This window comes from Leptinotarsa decemlineata, unplaced genomic scaffold (genome assembly GCF_025532065.1).
Source record: "Leptinotarsa decemlineata unplaced genomic scaffold, Ldec_3_MD MMD2_tig00003902_RagTag_RagTag, whole genome shotgun sequence".
Classification (NCBI taxonomy): domain Eukaryota; kingdom Metazoa; phylum Arthropoda; class Insecta; order Coleoptera; family Chrysomelidae; genus Leptinotarsa; species Leptinotarsa decemlineata.
This window is the reverse complement of record NW_027412598.1, coordinates 2,207,810-2,232,673: the sequence shown is the minus strand read 5'-3', so window position 1 is coordinate 2,232,673 and position 24,864 is coordinate 2,207,810. Positions and strand designations below refer to the sequence as shown.

Sequence of the window (24,864 nt, the reverse complement as noted above, 5' to 3'; positions counted from 1 at the left end):
CGAAGGCTAAATAGCCAGAAACACGTGTCTGCGGTTTGCCCACCTTCCTATGAGTGCTATGTCCAATAACCTTTTTCCATTGATAATACCATCTCACTCAATATCCCTCTATCTTTTTCTATTTATCTTGGACCCGGATGTCACGCAGGTTGCTATAGCTGCTCCCGTGACGAAGTTGGGAGTTAGTCCTTGTAATCACAAGGTCTTCCAACGATGACATGAAATCGCAGTTGGCCCCTGATGATGAATCCGCTTGCTTTGTTTGGCCCCTTTCTTGCAACCAAGTGTTGTCTATCCTTTACACTTGGCTGTACCGTACTGACGAAGGCTAAATAGCCAGAAACACGTGTCTGCGGTTTGCCCACCTTCCTATGAGTGCTATGTCCAATAACCTTTTTCCATTTATATATATATATATATATATATATATATATATATATATATATATATATATACATATATATATATACAGATAGAGATTTTATCGAGTGTGTATGATACAAATCAAGAATGAAATAATTCGTGGACACAACACTCAAAAAATAGGGGCAAACCGCGGACACGTGTTTCTGGCTATTGGCCTCATCAGCGCGGTGCAGCCAAGTGTAAAGATGGGCAACACTTGTTTGCCGAAAGCAGGAAACAACACATACGCACGGAGTCAACAACAGAAGCCAACCGCACATTTGTGGTTCCAGTTAGAAGACCTAGAATTCCTAGGCTACATCTAACATGACCACGTTGTTGACTCCGTGCGTAAGTGTTGTTTCCTGCTTTCGGCAAACAAGTGTTGCCCATCTTTACACTTGGCTGCACCGCGCTGATGAGGCCAATAGCCAGAAACACGTGTCCGCGGTTTGCCCCTATTTTTTGAGTGTTGTGTCCACGAATTATTTCATTCATATATATATATATATATATATATATATATATATATATATATATATATATATATATATATATATATATATTACACAGTGTGTATCACTTCTCATGGAAACACCCCTGTATGAAACTCCCAGGACTGATGAAAATACTCAAAATGCACCTAATACCTGAATGGTGTTGGCCAAAGTGATATAGACTGCCCGCCACTCGCGATGGTACAACCCATTTTTACGGTAGAACATAATAAGGGCAAAATCGTTCGCTTCCAATACCGGATCCCTTTCATTCTATCGAAAGAGTACTCTCGGGTATCAAAGATGCAGACATTTTCACGGATTCGTTTGGCTGTAAGATGATGTCATCCATTTTGAGCTTCTCTGAGGAAAATGTCACAGCCCCACATTCTCAGATTATCGAGATAGTGTGAAACAGTGTATGAAAAATAATCGATAGCAGCTTCTGATATAACTGAGGAAGACAATTCGTAAAACTAATTCTGGGGGCCGAACATCCAAATTCTATCCCAATCAAAGATTCACATTTCAAAAACTGCACATTTTTGTGCGTTGGCTGTGGACCCTTTCAATCAGCACATCAAGAACTACAACATATTAAAATTTCGACAAAATTCACGACAAGTCATCTCCAACAGCATATGCAGGAATAACTTCTGTGAAGAATCCTGCACTGACACCTGTCGGATATAATCCAACGCCCTTCGTGGTATTAGCCAGGGGAGTAGTTGTTTTCTGATAGGTGTCAGTCCATTAACCTACTGTGTAGGGTGTTGAGACTGGCCTGAATGAATTGTTCTCTTAGATGATTTGATTTATAGCCAGTCTTCAAGTATGCCCACTGAGTATACGTGAAAGATTTCTTTCCTTATACGAGGAATTGGGCAAATTTCGGATATGCAGTTGGTTACCTCGTTCACAGGCAGATGGGGCGACGGCAAACCTGTTGTTTGTTGTAGTCTTCAGCTTAGTTCGAAGAATGATACTCTGACGGAATTTGATTTTCAATTATCGGAAATCATCGACTTTACGTTGATGATATACACTACCTTGCACTGACGAGTGGCCAAACAGCGCGAAACCGGTCTGCAAGTGTGTTCCAATAATTGAAAATCTATTGCGGCAGTTGTATCGCCAACAGCATATGCAGGAATAACTTCTGTGAAGAAACCTGCACTGACACCTGTCAGATATGATCCAACGCCCTTCGTGGTATTAGCCAGGGGAGTAGTTGTTTTATGATAGATGTCAGTCCATTAACCTACTGTGTAGGGTGTTGAGACTGGCCTGAACGAATTGTTCTCTTAGATGATTTGAATAGGGAAAATCTCCTTGCAAGAATTATACAAGCGTGAAGAAAAATCACACCTAGAGAACTGAGAAGGGTCGGAGGAAATAATAGAAGGTGCATAGAAAAATGTGTTCGCTTGGAGGGAAGTTTGATAGAAGGCAAAAAAATATAAAATTGTCAACAATGAAATCAATTGAAATTGATTGTTTTGTTTATATCTATCATTTGTCTATATATCTAACATTTTCCGCCACAAAAAACACTTGTTTTTTTGAAAATAATGGGAAGATGATAATCTGAATTAACATTAACCATTCTAAAACCTCAATGAATATCATGTTTCCATTCCACTTACAAAATTTACAACAGATGAACAAGTCTATTAGTTGCAAACAGGATTGGGGAATATATATTACATCTTTTTCTTCGAGTTATAAATATAAAGTAGAAAGATTAAGAAAAATTTAATATCAACTTATAAACATGAGACCCGAAAGCATTTGAATAATAAAGTACTTCATCTATTAGGAATTACAAAAGGTAAGAACTCGTTAATCCTCAGCTCGCACAAGTTTCGAATTTTGAGGGTTGTCGTTCGTAGGGGTGCGACAGCTGGTTAAGGAAAAACAGATTTTTACAGATTTTTACAGAATCAAAGTCAAATCCACAATAAATATCGTTATATCGTCTGTAAACAGATCAATTGATTTTATCAACCAACAAAGAAATAGAATTGATGAATATCAGAAATAAAGGTATCTATACTGATTGCTGTGGGAACCGATGTGTTAAATTTCTATAGTAAATGATATTATTTCCGTTATTTACAAACTGCTCACGTTTTTCGAAAATGTTTCAAATCAGTGGTGAATCTTTGCCCTGATTCAATACTATCAAATTTTTTCAGTAAAATTGGTGGGTTCATAGTGTCGAAAGCTTTACGTAACAGAAACCAATAGAAAAATTTCGATGTTTCATTTTCCAAGACAAGAAGCATAAAATGAATATCAATTTATTCTGGTACTTCTATACCAATTTATGGATCGAAGTCAATACCAGCTCATTGTCCTCATACAGCGATGTATGTTTAGGTTGTGTTTTTTATGGAACTGATTGAATGTTGTGAGAGGTAGTTGCGTCTATTACACGCAATACACGAAATGGAGAACAAATGATTTAAAATTTTCTTCAAGCTCCTGGTGGTTGTACTACGTGTTGAAATCTCACAGAAATTGGGGGTCTGAGATTTAAATTTTTTTCACTTATTTGATGTTTTATCTGTTCAAATAGAAGAAGGTTCCTACAAATAAAGGAAAAAAATTAATTTCACGATATTATATGTTTCTTCATTGTTGATCCAGAAATTGGGTAACCTGAGTTGGACGGCACCGGGAACAAATAATCTATGAACATATTATGATAGCTAATTGGAAGTTTATGTGATATTGTTCAAATAGACTTTTAATTTCTCTGTTAGCTAAAAAGATACAGCCAAAAAACGAATCTGTGAATTTTCGGTTTTTACCGATCCCCTTCCATAAAATATAATTTGAACAGTCCTGTATAAACCATCTTTCGTTTATGCGATCATATAGGAGCGGGATCTTTTTTATGGTTATCAAGAAACCTATTTTTCACATCCTGACGTTCAAATCTCTAAATTCTAGAACAAATAGTCACTGAAAAACATATCAGATCATCATGAATACTCAAAAACATTTCAGAAAAGTCAATGTAATTCAAGACTACGGTCATTTCACTTACTACAGTGTCTTTAGTACTTCAAAGCAATAATCTTGTAACTAGACTCTAGTTCATTAGTGCCATTTCATAAAAAATATGTCCTCTCTAAGTCTGAAAATAACAATCGTTCAATTCAAATTGACATATTGAAATTTTTTGAAACTTTTGAAATTGGGCTGGATAAAAATTTCAAAAGTTATAAGCAATTTACTGAAAAATAGCAGTTTGGATTTTGCACATATGTCAAATTTTAAAAAAGATTCTTGAAAATCAAGAAATTTACTGAAAAAGTTTCATTTCCAGAAATTGTACTGGCAATATTTATAATTTTTATTATAAGATGAAAGTAGGGCTTGAAACGATTTTTTTTTTAACAAAAGTCATTTTTTGTGGGGGAAAATCAGTTTTTATTGACCTTCTTTGGGTATTTTCACCTTCCACAATCTGAAAATTATTACAATTGCAATGGAGTGTTTTATACAAGTGTTGAAGAGCAATTTTTTTAGTCTACCCCGATAATTCACTGCGTGGCTTCAAAGTATTTTTCACAAAAAAAAAGTTCAATTTTTCAGTAACGTGTCGTATTCAATCATTTTGTCTATCAAAAAAGAATTAGAAATTATATAATTTCATCTTATTTCCGAAGCTAAAATCTATATCTATATTATGTAGAGGCGATAATTTATTGGACATAGCACTCAAGAAAGTGGAAAACCATAGACACGAGTTTTGAGCTTTTGGCCAATCATGAGTATGATGCAGTCGAGTGTAAAGATGGGCAACACTTGGTTGTCAAAAGAAGTACAAATGCACCAAGCTATCAGCAGAAGACATCCGCACATTTTTGGTTTCGTTTAATTGATCTTTGCACTTTGGTGCTCCATACTGATGATTGGGGCCAAAGGCCCGAAACACGCGTGTATGGTGTCCTTCTTTCTTGAGTGCTATGCTGATAAAACATCTCCTCTATTCATATTCAGACACTCAATATACAGTTAACTAGTTTAGTGATTCAATAATTTTTCTGAAGAAAAGTCGGTTGGGTAACAGGATCAATTTTTTCTTGAAAAAAAAACACTTTTTTTCTTGCCGACGTTTCGAATTTGATTGAATTCTTCTTCAGGGCTCTGTAACAATGAATTTTCATAAACATACCTTACACAAAACTCATACGATTATTATCGTTTGAATTTCACAAGAAATAATGAATTCCTAATTAAATTACTTACCGAAAAGTACTTTCTTCGTGTTGATAATATAACTATTTTAAAAATCATCTGACATATTAGATACATGTAAAAAAAATAAATAAAAAACATTGCAACAATCAAATTTCCGAGACTGCACCAACACAAAACGACATGGAACAAACGAATGGCTTCATCTGTGATTCTGATAAGGTGGTGTATGTTTTGATCAATGACAGAAAGAAAAGAATGAAAAAAGGGTAAATTATTCAGGTATTTCACGTATCAAATTGAAATCTCTTTTAGTGTTAACACTATCGCATTTGAGGATATGTATCATTAAGCTCAAAAGCCCGTTGTTTGAACATCTGGATTGGTTGGATGATCAAAATAAAAAATGTGCCCATATTCATTTTCATGTTCAACGAGGGTTGTGGGATTTTTTATATTCAGTTTCCTAGAGTATCTCATGTGTTCTGAAACTCGTGTTTAAGATACCGACCGATTTGACCAATTTATCATTTCTGACAGCTTCCACAGTTCAATTTGTAAACTATATTGGATTGACAATTGCTCTTGATTTTAAACTCCTTGTAATGTTGATTTCTCTCTGAAAGTTATATACAGGCTGATTCACGATGGATGGCACATTAGCCGTTTCATACACCGGATCACTTCGAAAATTCAATAGAAAGCATATTCGGACATTATCTAACCAACTAAATAATTTTCAACTATGCGGTGTTTCCACTTTCACTAGGAAGTAGTAGCAACTTGTATTTTTCAAATGGAACACCCTGTGTATAATATCATTTTTGGAGTCTACAACAATTGCCCGACAACTTTTCTCGATATTTCCCTATACCTATCTGTTATCGTTTTCGAAATATGAATCAAACTAATTTTTTTCTTCGGAAATCATGACCTCTAAAATTGCTGATATCTTTGAGTTATGGTTTAAACGAATCTATTAGACAAGTCATAACTTGTAGACTATCAGGTGTATCAAAATGAGTTTTGGTACAGGTAAATGGTATGTAAAGAGAAGAGTTTTCGCATATTTTCACTCTCCGGTCACTTCCGGTTTCACCGGAAATGGCTTCCGTTCTAAATTTTTAACTGGAACACCCTGTATATTGTAACTTTTTTAGATTTCTGAAAAAATTCTGGATCAGAATAGTTTATACGTCTGCTTAATTTTTTCAGGATCTCAGGTGATATCAGAAACTTAAAATCGCGGAGTTTCAGTGACTAGTATGTAAGATGTGAATAAGACAAATTGGCAAAATTTCATTTTTGTGTCTAACTATCATTTTTCAAATGGCGACCATTTTTTGACAAGCACTTTCCGAAAATATAATTGTTAGACCAAGCTAACGATACTAATCTATTAGCGATTGAACTACAAATAGGAACATAAATTAAATATTACAGAGGAAAATACTCCATAATAATAATTTTTTTTTGTAAACATTTTCCTAAAAAAGGATTTTTCGACGAATTTAACGTTACTAATTTATTTGCGATTGGATCAACAAATTTAACAAAATCAACTGATAATTTCAGTGATGCACTTACATTTTTTGCTATATTCTGATTTCTTATAAATTTCACTATAACCAATTTTGAAAATGCATTCCTTCTTATTCAATACACATTTCAGCTCGTTCAATTGTATCTCTCAATACGTTTCGTAACATTCAAAGCATTTTACTTCTAAATGCCTGTAGAGTCTGAGATTTCAAGAGTGTTTGGGGCTGTTGCATAGTAGACCCTGTCTTCAACATATCTCCAAATAAAGAAATCTAGCACAGTCAAATCCAGTGAGCGGATAGGCCACCGTACTGGACCATTGCTTGCAATAATTCGATTATTAAAATGCTCTATTAGGTAATCAAGAACATCTCTGGTGTTGTGAGGGGATGCTCCATTTTGTTGGAAGTGAATTTGCTGTAAATTTGTTGCCAAAGGTAGATTATTGAGGTGATCCTCAATTTCATTTTGAAATGCCTAACTACTGTTAACTGACTTTGACATAATATTGGCCCAATTATTTCTTTTCCAACGATACCAGCCCCAACATTGACGCAAAAACATTCTGATTGCATGTTGATTTTGTTGGGCCCTGTACCAAAAATTTTGCTTATTAAACAAGCCATCATTTATAAATTGTGATTCGTCAAAAAATAGAATCAAGTTGATAAAATTTGGGTTAACTCTATGATTTTGAAGCAACCAATCACAAAACACTACTCGTCTATCGCTATCGTCAGCATACAAATGTTGATGGAACTGATATTTGAATGCTGGATATCCGTGCTATTTTAGGATTTTTTTGCTGAGTCGTGACCTATTTGCATTTGTCGACTAATTTCTCTTAAACCGTTTTGTCAACCTCAACCATAGCAAAAACGTTATTCTCAGTCTCCTTATTCATAATAAACCTCTGTTCTGCCTCTCGAATTTCCTCTAGCCTAAAACAATTCTCAACATACAGAAAATACTGATGGGATGGATGTTGCTGCTAGGATATCTCTGAGCATACAACTCAGCACCATTTCATGAATGTCTGTGGCATTTTCCAAACAATAACAACATATTCACTTTTTAAATTTTAGTATACATTATTTTGACCGAAAATTAAACTGAAATTTAACGAAAATCAGGAAACTATTACCTTCTGCTCAGCGGCGGCCTTACCCATCGCGAGGCTCCGAGCGGCAGGTCTTTGCGAGGCCATTTGCCTCTCGTGAAAAGTATGTGATGCGAAAGTATATTTGAACCAGACCGTCTGGTTGTATGGTTTAGGTATTTGTCATGTCTACCGAAATGACGAGAAATGCTATAGATATACAAATAAATAAAATTTGTGTTTTAAAATATTTTGTTTTGAAAGATTTCCAAATTAATAAATACAGAAATTAAAATTGATGTTTGCGGCTTTTCCTAAGACTGAAATCTTTAACTAAAGCACACTAATCTAACAAATGAGCTACGTCATTTTCGATTGAAAGAATAGCAAGGGCTGAAAGCCGTTCTTGTGTTATCGAATTCCTCAAATATGTTTTGATAATTTTAAGCCTCGAAAAATTCCTTTCAGCAGACGCAACTGTTACAGGTGTGGTGGCAATAATTCTCAGAACTATTTCGATTGTCGGGTAAACTTCGGTTAATTTTTTTTCAATTATGTATTTCAGCACCGAAATAATGTCGTCGTTTTCCTCATATACATGAATAAACATACTTAGTTCTTCGTACAATTCATGTCCATCAATATCACATGATTCCTCTACTTTCATAGATATTTGCAAGTCGTTGCATTTCTTCAAAAGTCCACTATCACTAATTTCCTTTAATCTTTTTATAATATACATGAAACCAAATATGCTCTCATGATGTTTAAGTGCCTCAAACCTAGGATGACAGCTTGCGCGCACATTGTCGACTATTATATAAAAATAGTTTATTTTGAAATTCTCTTCCGCATTCAATTCTTGAGCTTCATCTTCTCTTTCATAATCAAAATGCTATTTTTTACGTCGTCTTCTGAGTAGATGTATACAGCTGATTCTCGGCCTCCCCCCACCACTATGACGTATTAATTGCTTTTTTATTGGTTGTTGTTTGGTGATTTTTTTGTTGTGCAGTGAAGTCAAAGCGTTGTGACCTTGAAGTGTCTGGTGCATGGATCGTTCAGATTTTTTTCATATGAGATTTTGTGTGTGTATGTGTGTGTGTAAGAGAATGCACGGTACAGGGTTTCATTATGTGCTTGTTTGTCTATGTACAAACATACGTCTGCATACTTCGAAGATCCTCCAAGTAATAAATGCTCCATCGGTGTGAGGGCACCAAGTTAGTAGTGGAGTGACGTCACAGCAATAACCGTTCAACGGCTAGAGAGCGACATGTTCACTCCACGACGTGTGGCAGAGTAATGCGTATTCATCGGTCTGCCCTCACCTCTCCCGAAGCGAAGAAGGTTGTGACGTAACGCATCGCTCTAGCCCCGCTATCGATGGTGACACCACGGCAGCCGAGGTCCGTCTGCCTAACGTCTACCCTCTCCGAGACCGCAACGACCACTGATTGCTCGTATATCGACATCTGTTATCGCATTCAGTTGGGAGGTAATCTTGGCGCATGCAGTTGAGAAGTGGGGTTGGCTATGACGTCTTGACGGGTCCTATCAGAGTGTATTTAAGAAGCGGACGAGTGTTGGCTATGTCAGTTTACATCAAGTGAGTTAGTGAGAACTATTATATAAAATGTATTCCTGTGACTGTGGTAAATATTTCACTCGTAGTGATAATCTTCGTCGGCATCAGCTCCAGAGTTGCCAAGGAGGGCCTGCAGTGAAACGGGTGAGAGTGGATAATGCAACACCTATGTATACGTGCAATTGTTGTAATGTGACAATTCCTATGACCCAAGTGAATTCTCACCGAAGAACCAGTCATAAAAATAATGCATGTGTTCAATTGTCTGACGGTGTTCAAATTATAACGAATGCATTCAATTGCCGCATTGCTACATACAGGGTGGAGAGTTCGATTGTAACCAGTGACTACATGTCATTTTTCAATGAGATCAGGCAGAAGGTCATTGAATTACTGGAATCGGCCATCAGGATCCATAAAAGCATCAAGGTGAATATGGAAGTTTTTGGGAATTATATTCTTCAGACTCAAGATTCGAGGGACACGAAGTCATTTAATTCTCAAAATAAAATAGTGGACCAATCTTCAGATTTGAATGCTGTTTTTGATAGATTCCGTGATGTAATTGTGGCTCAAACGACTGAATTCCAGGAACGTGACTCAGGTATTTATTTTTTAAAAATTTCAATAAGATTGAATAGTAATATTTTTTTTTATAATTCAGGTTGGACTTGTGAAAAAATATTGTTTCTCGAGGTCAACATTAATAAATACAGTCCACTGGAAGGACGTTCATATGTGAAGCTGCCTCAATGTATTCAAAGGAAGAAAGCTGTTGTGAATGTTCGTAATGAAGATCAATATTGTTTTGCTTGGGCTATAACATCAGCATTATATCCTGCAGATAGTTGAGTGTCCAAACTTACGTCATATCCACATTTTTCCACTGTTTTAGATGTCACAGGTATGGATTTTCCGGTTAAAGTTAATAATAAGAGTATTGAAAGATTCGAAGATAGGAATGATATTTCAATTAATGTTTACGGTTTAGAGAGTACATTTGAGAAGGGTAAAATGAAGTATGAAGTGATTGGTCCATTGCGATACTCACAGAGAAGACTCCGGAGACATGTCAATTTGTTGCTTATAACTGATGACTCCAGAAAAACCTGCAGCACCACATCATCTGAAGATCTTGATCTAACAATGTCCTCTCTCTCATAAAACAAAATGTAGGGTGTCTCCAGAGGCTCCAATAAATTCAATGCATCGCCAGAACACTTCGTGACACGACTATCGTCAAACTTAAACCAGTCCGTTTCTTCTTTGACCAAGGCGTAATAATGACCACATTCAACGCCAGAACCACAGTGAACAATGACTGCATGAATATTATAACAGTGGTCTGCTAGGTTGAAATGTTCATCTATTTCGAATCTTCCAAAGAGTTTCTTGCTTCCGTTAGAGGTTGAGTCTTGTTTGAAAATCATCAGTGTTATTATTAGATTGACTGGTACCTCAGCTATACTTGTTTCCTTATAACAGTCAGTTAGTTTGGCGCATGTTTGACAATACAGTTGATCATCACCTGTTAAAAATTCCCTTTTCAGATGATTTAACAATAAGCTTTGCACGGACTGGTAATTAGTCGTATTAGGAAAAGCTAGATGAAGTTCCAGAAATTCACATAAGTTTTCAGTACTTCTTGAACATTTACCACAAAGTAAACAAGTGAGGATTTTTCCAGCAAAAGATTTACAAACACAAGACGAGATGGGTTGTACGGAATCATTCAGTCCAGAGCGGCTGGGAGTATTGATTTTGCTATTGTTTTGCTCACGAAGAGTATTCAACAAGAACCCCAAGAATTCGGAACAATCCTCTTGTTGTCCTAACGAGTATCTAGTGGACTTTAAAGACTCCAGGAAATCGGTTGGAGGGAAAGATGATACCTTCTTACGAAACTGCAGCTGCATGAACAGTTGTTTGAGTTTGATGAATAAGCAGGAAACATTCTCGTTCTCTTTCATCATTAAAACTTCGTTCTCGAAATTCTTCGTCATGAACAACACTTGTAAAATGCTATTCATGTAACAAGTGTTTCCTAAATTATCCAATCCAATTTTCTTCTCTAGATTTTCAGGACAATTCTCTACTGATTCGTAAGGAAGAACACGTTTCACAGAATCTCCATAAGTACCATTTCTCAAGCTGCGATCGATCCTTCCAAGTGAAAAAGGGTTTCGTAGAGGGATCGATTCGGCTTTTGCTTCAAGAAGCGCTTCCACTGAAATGGTACCAATTCTACGAGGAATGCAACTCATTTTTTGGGGCCAAGAATGACCTGAGTCCACTGACCGCACTGAAAAAGAAGAAGATGGATCAATCACTTGTGAATTAACCTTGATTGGAGACTGGTAAATATCCACATATTTTGGCTTGTTTCGAAGAGGTTTCAGTTCCGTACTGAAATTAGGGCAATGCATGATCTCATCAAAATTATGTGAAGGAGGAATAGTTCCAAGTACTGAAGCAGCATTGCCACGTTGAATAGCAATACTAATTCTTTCTAACAAAAAAGAGGTAGAACGGTGATCTTTCGTTGCTTGGCCTATTCTCCTTCCGAGTTCATGAACGAATAACAGAGACTCCGGGCCATAAACACCAAAAGTTTCAACCGCTACTGGATGGAACAGATAGTTGTTTCCAAGATTTTGGTATTTTCTCCTTTTCAATTTCTCGCCAGACAATGCTGCAGTTCCAGCAGACTTGGAACTTTCGGCTAGATGGGAAGCCGCGACCGTGTCAACGCAAGTAAAGTCCCATACCACAGGTTTACCGTATTTCCATGGTATGAGAGACATGCCATCTGGTCGTTTACCATCATCTCAACTGGTACCTAAGGATTCCAGAATTGCAGGAACATCTGCTGACAACATAGCTCTTTTCAATATGTCGTTCACTTGGTGATGTCGAGATATACGCCCTGCACTTCTCCTGCAACTCAAACCATGTGTACCTTTCTCATCAACTATACTACCGCAAACACAAGTATGCGAAACACAAATAGATGAACCCATCCTAAGTCCTACTGCTATTCTGAAAGATTCATCGTCTAATAGTGTTCCAAGAGATGCAACAGGTAAAGCATTCAGCCAAGCACCCGATTCCTTGATCATTGCTGCTTTCAGACGAGCCTTATCGTATACACTTGTAGATTTCAGAAAAGTAACATAAGTAGGTTTGATACATCCAATTACAGTATAGTTAACCAATTCAATATTCCAGTAACAAGTTCAATCTTGGGTAACTTCAAAGATGAATTTCCGAATGATCCAATCATAAGCTTTTATGGTACAGGTGCAAAAGCGTATTACGTGAAATCCGTTGATGGTGAATTTAAAAAAGCCAAAGGGGTTAAACGATCAGTTATAAAGAATGAATTGACATGTGAAGAATATCAAAAAATCGTTGAACATGTTGGTATGATATTTAGAAAGATGAATTCGTTTAGAAGCGTGTTGCATATGTACACTGAATTGAAGAATAAAGTTGCATTATCATACCATGACGATAAACGATTTATCATTCCGAATACTACCCACACTCTTCCTTGGGGTCATAATGATACTGAATTTTATCAAAACGATCTGAATGATAACATTCGTTGGATAACCAATATAATTCAACAATCACAATCTCAGGAGACTCCATTGGATCAATTGATTAATTTATTATCTGCCGAGATCAATGATTGAAATATCATTCAATATCTTCAAAACCGGAAAATTCAATATTGATATTTATGTAGCCATTTATAATTAATAATATATAACAGAAGTAATGTGATATTAATGTATTATGTATGTATGTATATGAATTACTGTAATGAATATAAAATGATTAAAATTTTATTTGTATTATTTCTATTTCCCTGATCAATTACTGCAATATATAGTATAATGTAAATAAAAGGAATATCAGTTTGAAAAGAATCATCGTGGGTGCACAATGTCTGAAACAATCGATAAATTTGGCAAAAAAAGAAAATGGGGTGGTAATGTCATCCGAGGTCCACCCGGCAATGGATTTAAATTAACAAAAGATGGTCATTATGACATGCAAAGAAAAATATTGAAAAATACAAGCGAATCAATTGACAAGAGTAATTGTGTAACTGTATCATATCTTGAGGGGGAAATTAACGGAACAAAGGAGGTTATATTTCTAGCCCTACAAGCTGCAATACAATCCACAATAGGCAATATTGCTCGCGATGCCCGTCAAGCATTTGACGATAAAATTGCAGAGGCTCGGATAACTTTCACTCGTAAATTTGACAAACTTACAAATGATGTAGACATAAAAATGTCTGACATAACAGCGTCTACAAATAAAAAATTTTATGCTATGTCAAACATAACAGCGACTACAATGAAAAAGTATGATGTACTGGAAGAGAGAAGTTTTGGAGAAAAGCCATAAAGTCAGGCCATCAGGTGGACTGGTATATCCAGGACTGGACATTGATCGAAATGTTAGAATAATAGAACCAAAACCAAAACCAACAGATGATGTATTAATTGAACCAACATGGTGAATTTACTCCCGCGTTAAGTTAGGTTAGGTTAATACATATTGTAGGTTAGGGTCATACATACGTTAGGTTAGGTGTTAGGTTAGGTTAGGTTATGTTAATACTTACGATAGGTTAGGTTAGGTTAGATTAGGTTAGGTTAGGTTAATAATTACTGTAGGTTAGGGTCATACATACGTTAGGTTAGGTGTTAGGTTAGGTTAGGTTATTATTTACGGTAGGTTAGCTTCACACATACGTTAGGTTAGGCTAAGGTAGGTTCATACATACCTTAGGTTAGGCTAAGGTAGGTTCACACATACGTTAGGTTAGGTGTTCGGTTAGATGTTACGTTGGGAATGAATGGTGAAAGCATTCCGCGCGCGCGCAAAGCCCGCGATTACTAGAGGCCAGAGGTCCCGCCTACCAGTTGCCGGTGGCCCCGCCCGCCTGGGCGGAGCCCAGGCGGTGGGCGTGGCCCTAACGGCCCTAACCTTACCTAACCTAACGGGCCACGCCCCCCCGTCGCCATCCACTTTTCAGAGAGCCCGCCCACCTTTCCCACCACTCGCGCATTGATGTCGATACCCTCCGGAGACCATTCCACAACATTCAGTACGACAAGTCATCTCATCGAGAGCAGTCCACTTCAGTATAGCGCAGTACCTTCCAGTGACCAACTTGAATTTTGAGTAAGTTAACAATGTTATTTTTTATATCAACTAACTTTGTATTATTTTTCATTTTCAGAATGGAACCCAATACCCAGGAGATAAATAATGCTGTGGCATCCATCATGCCGGTGTCCAGTGCCCAGGAGAAGGCAGCCACTTCGGGGTCGGTGACCAGTGACCAGGCAACCACTTCGCGAGTTAGGTGCAGATCTACCAGCCCTGACTCATTTGAGGAGGAGGAGGAAGTCAGGCCTGTGAAGAAGGTTTGCCAACGACCTGCAGCGAGGCTTGGTCCTATTCCTAAGTACCGAGCTACTTGCAATAGGACTAATCCTTATACAGGTAGTTGGTCGACCGCTCGTAAGAGCTTAAGGCCCTCCACACCACCCACAGCAGTAGTGGAACAACCCAGGGCGCCTTCTCCGGAGGAGCCACCAGTCGTATTGTCCCCATCGGAGGAGGCTCCCATCGTATTCACTCCGTCGGTGGTGCCGCTTTCGCCGATGCTGGCAACACCGGTGACGAATCTTGAAGTGTTGGTGCCACAAGTGCGACAGCCTATCGGAGAGGTTAGTGAAATGTTGGACAGTTTTCTACAGAGATGTAAGGAAGCAGAACATGCTTCTCGATCTAGTGAGGCCGCGTTGGTTAAAAGGAAGCGCGAAATGGCTGAAATTGTTAACCGACGGAGGGAATTAGAAAAAGAAATGGCCGAACTAGATCGGAAGTATGCATCTCTGGAGAAAAAGTGTGAAGCAGATACCTCTTCGATAGAGACTTATAAAAAGTTAGTGACATTCATAAAAACTTTTCCATAGATTAAGTGTAAGTGTAGTAAGATTAGTTTTAGGTTAGTTAGGAATATTTAATTAGGATAGTTTTAAGTTTATGTTTGTAATTTCAGGAAATAAAAATAAAATAAAAAAAAGAAGTGAAATTAAGCGTGTACATTGTTTTGGTTTGGTACACATTGAACAATGCGATGGTTGGAGCATTTTTCTTCACTTCGTCTCATTATTATTTCCTTTTTTTTATTTCAATTACAAGTTCTTCTATGCAAATACATCACATCAATTTTTGTGTTCTCTAATCTCTTGAAAATAATCTCTTGGGAAGAAAATATGTTTCATAATGAAACCAATAAGTATATTTCATATAATTCATATAGTATTTTCAATTTTCTCTTTCATGGAATATAGCACATGTCATTTTTGAAATTCATTCCCACTTAATCCCCTCTCCTCCCCACTCCCTCTCAGAAGTATAAAAGTAGGAATCATCTGATGGAACATTCAGTTGATCAGCTAGCATCGAGATGGAACCTGATTCAACGACTGAGCCCTATAGTGTCCCGGAGCCTCAGAGGCCTTACTGTGCATATATACAGGTAGGATTCGTGCACTTCACAACGGCGCCTCATGACATTCCATACGAATTCAGGAATCATGACTACAGGGTGCAGGTTCAGCATGTAACTGGGAGTGATGAAGCTGACCTATCGGACCCATTGCCTGGAGACACCACAGATGATGATGACGACGACGATGACGCTGGCGACATCAGACTTCCACCATCCCCAATCTTTATCGAGGACAGTCCTCCGCCATCTCCCATCCTAATTGATGACGATGATGTCCTAAATTCCGACGACGATATGTAATCGTTTCCCTGTTTCTCCCACCCTTTCCTTTCCTTTCCTTTCCTTTCCTTTCCTTTCCTTCCACGGAGTACACACTTTTTGGTTGGTGTACACGAGGCACTGCGAGGCTGGGGCAGTGTTTTCCTCTCTCTCTTTTATTAGTTTTTTCATAATAATCACTTAGAATTTCTCATAATAATCGCTCAGAGTTCCATGAAGATCATCATTCTTAATGTTTTCGAATCTCAAACACTGTTCTACATTTACACTTGACCCCCTCCGTTTTATTTCTTCCAATATAAATATAGTATCAATCCCAGTTCTATATCATTCTTCCACAATGTCGAGTACAGGACCCATCCAAGTACATGCAATAGATTCAACGTCTGATCATTTGAGTACAACCTTCACTCAATTTCTGCAGCGAATCTATGATCCTCCTGATGATTTCGCAGAACGAGTAGAACAAGGTATTCAGGAGGACATAGATGCAGAGTTTGAGATGGCTGTTGACGATAACAATCTAGATGATTATGCGGATGATGTGATTAGTATATCATCTGATTCAGATGATTATGACGACGACGACATCATGAGTATATCATCTGATTCAGATGACTATGAGGATGATATCATTAGAATATCATCTGATTCAGATGACGATACCATAATTATTGTTTCTGATTCTGAGGAGGAGGAGCGTTAGTCCATATCATTGCATGGGTTAAAAAAGAAACAGCCCTTTTCAGGGCTACAATTAAAGACTGAAACAATAAAAAAAATAGCTCTTTTCAGAGCTATCATTATACTTTCAAACAGAAACAGGTTCATACCATTGTTAACATTATGTTAACATTATAGTCTCAAACAAAATGTATGTATGTAAAAGTATTTATCATTATATGCATACAATGATTGACAAAATGCCAACTTCAACTTTCATTTAAAGTAGTACTCATCACATGCATAGATATTCAATGACTATCAAATTCCAAATTTCGACTTTTCAGTCAAAGTAGTAATTTATTTGTCATATAATGTATAGATATTCAAAGACTAACAAATTTCCAACTTAGACTTTTTATTAGTCAAAGTATTCATTTGTCATATAATCTATGAATACTAATACAACTAACTACTGTTTGTCTGAATAATGTAGCCCTGAAAATGACTGTTGTTTTTTTTTTTGACCAATAGGTCCAGGGTATTTCTGCCACAGGTTTCACATTATTGCATATTACGCAAGCTGATACTCTCGTGAAATTCGTAAGCGGTCTTTCACATGCCTCACACCAATATTGACCCATCTCCATCATAGAGACCGTATCGTGGATATTAACGTGTTGATACCAGCCACCGTTATTGTTCCTTATTGAATAAAATCGGAAACAGCACCAACATAACTTTTTTATGATGCCATCGATCGTTTCGATCTGTACATGCGCATTCATCACGCAATATAAATCGGCAGGATCTTCTGAAGTATCGGTGATGTTGAGCATTCGGTGACCGATTCTCAAAGCGCTATCACCTTCAGATGAGTCTGCTACAACCCCTTCATCTTCACCTTCACCATCCACGACTAGCTCAACGACCATGTCTTCATCTTCATCGCTCTCAGCCTCAATTTCAACTTCGTTGACTTCAAGGTCAATCTCCACTTCATCGACTCCAACACCTTCTTCAACTCCAACACCTTCTTCAAGTATCACTTCCTCTAGCGGAATGTTGACATCCTCATCATCTGTCTCGTCTATCCAATTATTAGTATCAATAGCAGATATTCTGTTTAATGCAGCAACTATTTTTTGAGTATCCATCTTAACGTTTTCTCACAGATGCAGAGTGAATGAATGAACTCTAGGTTTGCAATTCGACTTATATAGGTAGTGGTGGTAGTGCGACTCCCACTTGACTCGTTTAGAGTGGAAGAGAAGGAGAAGTTATCCCACTATCCTTTCACATGATGTTGATTTGTATAAATAGAGATCGTCGGTATAGGAGAGAGCATTCAGAGTTTCTGTAAGTCATCTCTTAATATTTCTAATCGAATTAGTAAAATGCCGTTTCCAAAAGAGTGGAATGAAAAACCAAAAGTGTGTGTCTACCCAATGATGATTGCAGGGGCTATTGTGTGCTACTTTTGCCAAATAAGTAGACCTAAGGATTCAATCAATCCATGTACTGGTATGTGCAGTGATTGTGTGTCGCGGATTCAACTATCGCCTCCTTCTCATCCGCCGAAGCGAACAAAATCCGATTATCGTCAACAACAGTTACAGTGTCTGAAGTGTTCCGAACCTATAATATTTAATAATATAGGTATCTGTAGAAATATTTGTGATACCTGTGCTGCCGTTCCAGCTCCACTACAACGTTGTTTGCGTTGTGATACATATTCCATGAATTGTTGGAATCATGTATGCAATACATGTAGAAGTACTTGGGATCTGTGTGAGAAGGTTGGTCAACTCTACCCAAATAGGAGAATTCATTTTTTTCAATGTTGGTGTCTGACGCAAGAGCAACAAATATTGAGGAATAGAGCCAAAGAACGTTCCACATCCACAGAGACATATTAATATTTTTTATTATCGTTATTGTCCTCTATTATTAATAAATACATATATATATATATATATATATATATATATATATATATATATATATATATATATATATATATATATATATATATATATGTGTGTCAATTTGAAAACTTCCCACCCTCAATATCTCCCTTCCAGTACATAATATGAAAAAATGGTCAGACAGGTCAACTTTATTTGCAAGGGGGACACTCTGAATGAATATTTTCAACCCTCGGGGTTCAACCCCCTAGGAGGGGTGGATGTTACCCTCAGAATTTCAAATGGAAAGGGGGGTCAAGTGGCACAAGTGGCAATGATGTTGACCTGTCTGACCATTTTTTCATATTATGTACTGGAAGGGAGATATTGAGGGTGGGAAGTTTTCAAATTGACACACTGTATATATATATATATATATATATATATATATATATATATATATATATATATATATATATATATATTGAGTTTATTTGTATTATTTTCTCACATTTAAAAATACATGCATGCAACACAAAGTTTTCCTCTTAAATGACAAAGATTGTTACATGCGTGAATAGTTTAGTGAGAGAGCGCATGTGCCAGTTGATGAAAGAGCGCATGCGCTAGTTTATTTTCTTCTATAAATGGTGAGGTCTCAGTAACATCATCACCTTTCCTATCCACATTCTATTGCTATCACATATCATTCCTCAGACCTTAATAATCATTATCATGAACTCTATGCCGCTATTGATTGCTGAAGATGGTTCACCACTTGTTGATATCGATCAGACTGATTTTGAAAATATTCCAGTATTACATTCATCGAGCCAAGATTCGATAAATGATTTTGATATTAACGACTTCGTTAACTTTGCAGATGTGCCGGAACCAAATGGGCAAATTATAATTGAAAATCCTATCGTTTCGCAATTATCATCACTCAAACACTCTTCATCTACCATTCCTCTTGGTGTTGATAAGAAATCTAGAACAATCAAGAGGAAGGTTACTAATGCATCTTCATCGATTGTCACTGACTTTAAAGAAAAGAAAGAATCCAAAAGTGTTGTGCGACAGAAAAAACCCGCAACGAAAAGTGACAGATCGAAGAGGAAGCCAAAATGTACTCCCAAAGAAATGGAGAGTGATTTGAAAGCTGAACCGCTATCTTCTTTCAGTCCACTCCATCGGTTTGGAGAAATGAAAAGGAAAGCAAAATGCCGTCTTGTAAAGGCACAGATGACTATTGCTGAACTTGAAAAGAGTGAGCAAGCTATTAATGCTAATAATGAAACTCTTGAAGCATTAGATGCCAAGATTGCATTAGCGAAGGTTGAATTGGCTAGAATGTCTAAAGATGCTGATGAACTCCGTTCAAAAATTGGTAAAGATAAGCAATTCCATCAACGTTCGAGAATGCAAGCTCAGGCTGAGCTAGAGGAGTCGACTAAGCTTTATGAGAAGGCATTATCAGTGAGAGATAATTGGCAAAAAGAGTTGGATACTGCATTTCAAAGTGACGGCGATTAGTTTTGGGAATGATAATGTGTTTTCAATATCGTGAGTTGAAAAATATAAGCGGGAATGGAGTATACAATTAATTTGGTTTGATATACACAGAACGTTGCGAATGGCTGGGGCAACGTTTACCGCTGCAATATTTTTCAATTCACATACTTATAATTGAAATGAAAACAATAATGAACTTTAATATTACTTTATTCATAAATACACTATTAGATACATTTAAACCATATTTGATTCATCAATCGAAGAATTTTGTTCGCTAGGAAGGCCTAACCACTTTACATATACTTTATTTTTTCTTCTCTTCAACACCTTCTCAATCAGATATACGTCAGGATTCTCGGTTCGTAATAACTCTTCTTCGTAAAAACATCCTCTAATCGGTTGTTCATTCATATCTTCAAGATTATAAGTCGTTGGGGTGGTTTTATTGATTTTAACAATCTTGAAGAGCTCCGTGGTAAAATTCGCAGTGTAAGACTTTTCAAAAATATTTTTGTATTTGCTTATACGTACAATATCATTCAATTGGAATTTGGGTTTACTTTGTTTTCCTCTAATTCCATTGATACCTTTGAATTTCAATTTTGTTGTTGAATCAACACTGATGGGGGCCATACCTATTGTACGATGAACTTTATTGCTATATCTACTAGTTATAATTGGAAGAATATCAAGCCATTTGTGGTGACCTCTCATCGAAAATTCCTTGTACAGCCATGCCTTTATTGTACGAATCACTCTTTCTGCTATAGCTGCCTTCTTTGTGCTGAATGTTGAATAATGATTGATTTTATATTCTCGCATGAGAGATGAGAAGCTTCTATTGAAAAATTCTTTCCTTTGATCGCTTTGTATATGTTTGGGGGATGATTTGGCTTCCTTCAGTACATATTTCATTGCATTAGTTATTGTACTACCTGTTTTATCTTTAACTGGCACATTGCACAGATATTTTGAGTACCAATCAATTACTACAAGTATATATCGGTATCCTTTATTACTTTTTGCATAAGGTTGTAGTTCAGCTAGATCTATTTGCCATAGATCTGCAAAACCTTTGATGATGGTTATTCTTCTACGAAAATTACGTCACTGTAAACTCCAATACAATTGCAGGTCTATGTAATTCATTAACAACTTGTCGTTTGATATCACTTATTTCATTCGTCATTCTATTTCAATATGATTAAAGAGGAAAAAAGTGATAATGTTACTGCACCGAATGAGGATGTGACAATGATCATTACTTATAGATATATATTAATATATTATACGTTTTTCACGTAATTCTTCAATTATTGAAATTATTTCATTATCATGTCCGGTATGTCCAGCTGACTTTGAAGCTACCAATAGTGTAGGCGAGCAACTAACTCTTTCGGTGAATTCCAGTACACATAATTCACAGGTTTAGAATTATATATTTTCTCCATTTTCACTCGTTTGAGTGCTCCAACAATTTTACTTCTACTTCTTATTGGATATTGTCGTGAGTCTAATAGAGGTTTGATAACTTCACGAAATTTTTTAGAATTTGTATTTTTGAAACCATTCTTCAGATGATATTGTTTATATGGAGCATTCGTTATTTTCAATATTTTGGAATATACTTGACGAGTTTCTTCATTATCAACATCTTGTAGATTCTTCAAAAAAATCATATCATACAATTCTGGACTACCTGCGCATTCATATTTTTTCACTTTATTAGCATCCCAAAATGAAATGTTTCCATCTTTGAAATGCACCACTAGACTTCCCATTTTCAGCTTTTGTGTAATAAGATCCATACGTACGCCAAATGTTCCATCATATGCTGGATTTCTAGATTTTACATTATTTAAATGTTTCATCAGAACATCTTCACCACTTTCATTCATATCAGGTGAGGTGTCAGGATCCGAGGAATCGATGTGGGACGATGATGGTGTTTCGAATAGAGTTGTTCTCATATCGTCTTGAAGTGTGCTCGTATCACTATTCACAGATGATACACTACCAAAAAATTGTTTTCTTCCTATTGGAGTACTCATGGGATAATTTGAAGTAGATTGAACAGTTCCATGATTTGGTGATAACACTGGTGATTTAGAAGTAGCGTTTGATGATAAAACATTCAATGGTTTCATTATGGGCTCATACAATCTTTCAAGTGTCGTACGATTTTCAATATTATCATTCTTGATAGAGTTGAATTTCTGCCTGACAGCTTCTGTTGTCTCTACTAGTTGACGTTTCAAATCCATTTCATTGTTTTTATTTTCAGAATCGTTTTTTGTATTCATAATGCCCCTTTTTAAATTAAAGCTTAATTCGCTGATAAAGTGACCTCTACAATATTCAGTGATCGAATAAGTTTCAAAAACAAGATCATGGGTATATAAAACTATCGAATCCTTTGCGATATCTACCTTCATTTATTTTTCTATCCTTATCAATGACTAGAAATCCATATTGGTCCTCCCAGCATTTAACACACATCAATTGGAATTGTTTGAATGTTACATCGGGTGAAACATGATCTGAATAAATGTGATGTAAATTCGTCTCATCTTGTTTGAACATTATAATGAAATTGGTATTGTCACGCACTAACTGTTTGGGTACCCGTAAATATGTCTGTGCTAGATAAAAACAATCAACATCCTTATGACGTCCCATACAGAAATATGATCTAATAATATCTTGCTTTTCACATATCACATCATCGAAAATGAAAACAGAATTAGGCTTAGCGTCGGAGGGTTCCACTATTTCTGCATTATTGCTGAATGTATAAAAACCTAATCCTTTTATAGGTTCCAAAACACTTCGCAAGTACTGATATTTAGGTTGATTGAGTGATTTCGAATAGAGATACACATTTATAAATCTCAGTCCTTGTGGATGTGTTAATAGTGATATCATTGCATTCGTCTTTCCAAAATTTGAAGGTCCTATAATGAGTCCTCGAACTGATGATGGAAGTAGTGGACCATGTCTGAATACCCTTTGTCCATTCAATCCACACCCAAATTTCTCATCTAGATTATCTACAGCAAACTTTTCTTTCTGTTTTACAATGCGCATCGTGCCGTGGTTGGAGACTATATAAATGTTATTAGCTTATTCATTTCAATGTGTACCATCAAACGATACGGACGTATTGAAAGTGATCGTAAAATTAAAAGAGGTTGTGGTTTTGTTAATGATTTAATAAACAAACTTCCTTTCGAATTACATCTACCCGGAGGATATCAATACTGTGGACCGGGTACAAAATTGAAACAACTTTTAGCTCGTAACGATTCTGGAATCAATAAAATAGATATTGAATGTAAAAAACACGATATTCAATATTCTAAGCATCCATCCGATCTTGCAGCAAGACATTTAGCCGACAAAGAACTTGAATACAGCACTTGGGATAGGGTTAAATCGAAGGACGCGAGTATTGGGGAAAGAGCAGCTGCGTTACTTGTCACCAACATTATGAAAGCGAAAAGGCATATGGGCATGGGTTGTAGTACCAATAAGAAAAAATGTAAGAGGAAACAAACGAAGAAAAATAAAATTAAAAGAGTTACGTTTGGTGCTGGGATAGTCCATAAAGTGTGAAATGTATTGAAGAAAGCTGGTGGGAATCAATTTGTGACGAATAATAGCAAAAAAGCTATCACTGTGGCATTGCAGGCGGCACTTAAATACCTTAAAGCTGCCGGTGGAAAGAAGAAAATCCGCACACCACGCATAATTCCTGTTCCCGAGATCGGTGGACTTTTACCATTGATACCAATTTTTGCTGGACTATCCGCACTAGGAAGTTTGGCGGGAGCCGCTGCTGGTATTACCAAGGCCGTGAATTAGGCAAAAGCCAGCAGAGCGGTTTTAATGGAAGCCAATCGTCACAATAAAACCATGGAGGCTGTAGCATTAGGCAAACGCGGAAGTGGAATATATCTCAAACCATACCGTAAAGGTTTAGGACTATATTTAAAACCATACAAAGCCACAAACAAAACAAAAAAATAATTGAACCCCTACCTCAGAGGCCTCTTACTGATTTCGATCTCAGTTATTATGCACAAAAAATGAAAATTCCACATTTTCGTGGTGTTTTTATGCGTGATAGATTACAATCTTCAGGTCCAAAACAAAACGAGAAAGCTATTGTTAATTTAGATGGAATAAGTGGACCAGGAACACATTGGGTGGCATATAAAAAATGTGGGAGAGAAGTCACATATTTCGATAGTTTTGGAGATCTACCCCCACCATTGGAATTGACTCGATTCTTTCGAAAATGTTCGAATGCAAAATCAAATATAACTATGATCGACAACAAAAATTTAATACAGTTCTCTGTGGTCATTTGTGCTTGCAGTTTCTCTCTAAATAATTTTCCAAATAAAAATAGATTCAACACCAAAACTGGATCGGGGGGCTATCAAGGGAATGGGGTTTTCACTTAGAATGTTTTCAAAATATGGTACCTTGAAAAAAATGGATAAAGTGATGCTTGCAAATATGCCTAAGGAAGTGATACTTGCCTAAGCATCTGCAAGATGACATCGATATAATGAAACATAGATATTGTTATGAGCACC

General features: G+C 36.6%; 2 protein-coding genes across 2 annotated transcripts in view; both read left to right on the top strand.

Annotated features, from left to right (window-relative positions):
* LOC111502941 (uncharacterized) overlaps positions 1-24,864 on the top strand; it is a 158,777-nt gene that overhangs the window by 11,216 nt on the left and 122,697 nt on the right. The window lies entirely within an intron of this gene.
* Positions 12,614-15,474, top strand: LOC141483716 (uncharacterized). Its single transcript, XM_074178514.1, has 2 exons — positions 12,614-14,551; positions 14,610-15,474. Exon 2 carries the CDS (start codon positions 14,611-14,613, stop codon positions 15,349-15,351), a length of 741 nt encoding a protein of 246 aa, XP_074034615.1. The 5' UTR covers positions 12,614-14,551; position 14,610; the 3' UTR covers positions 15,352-15,474.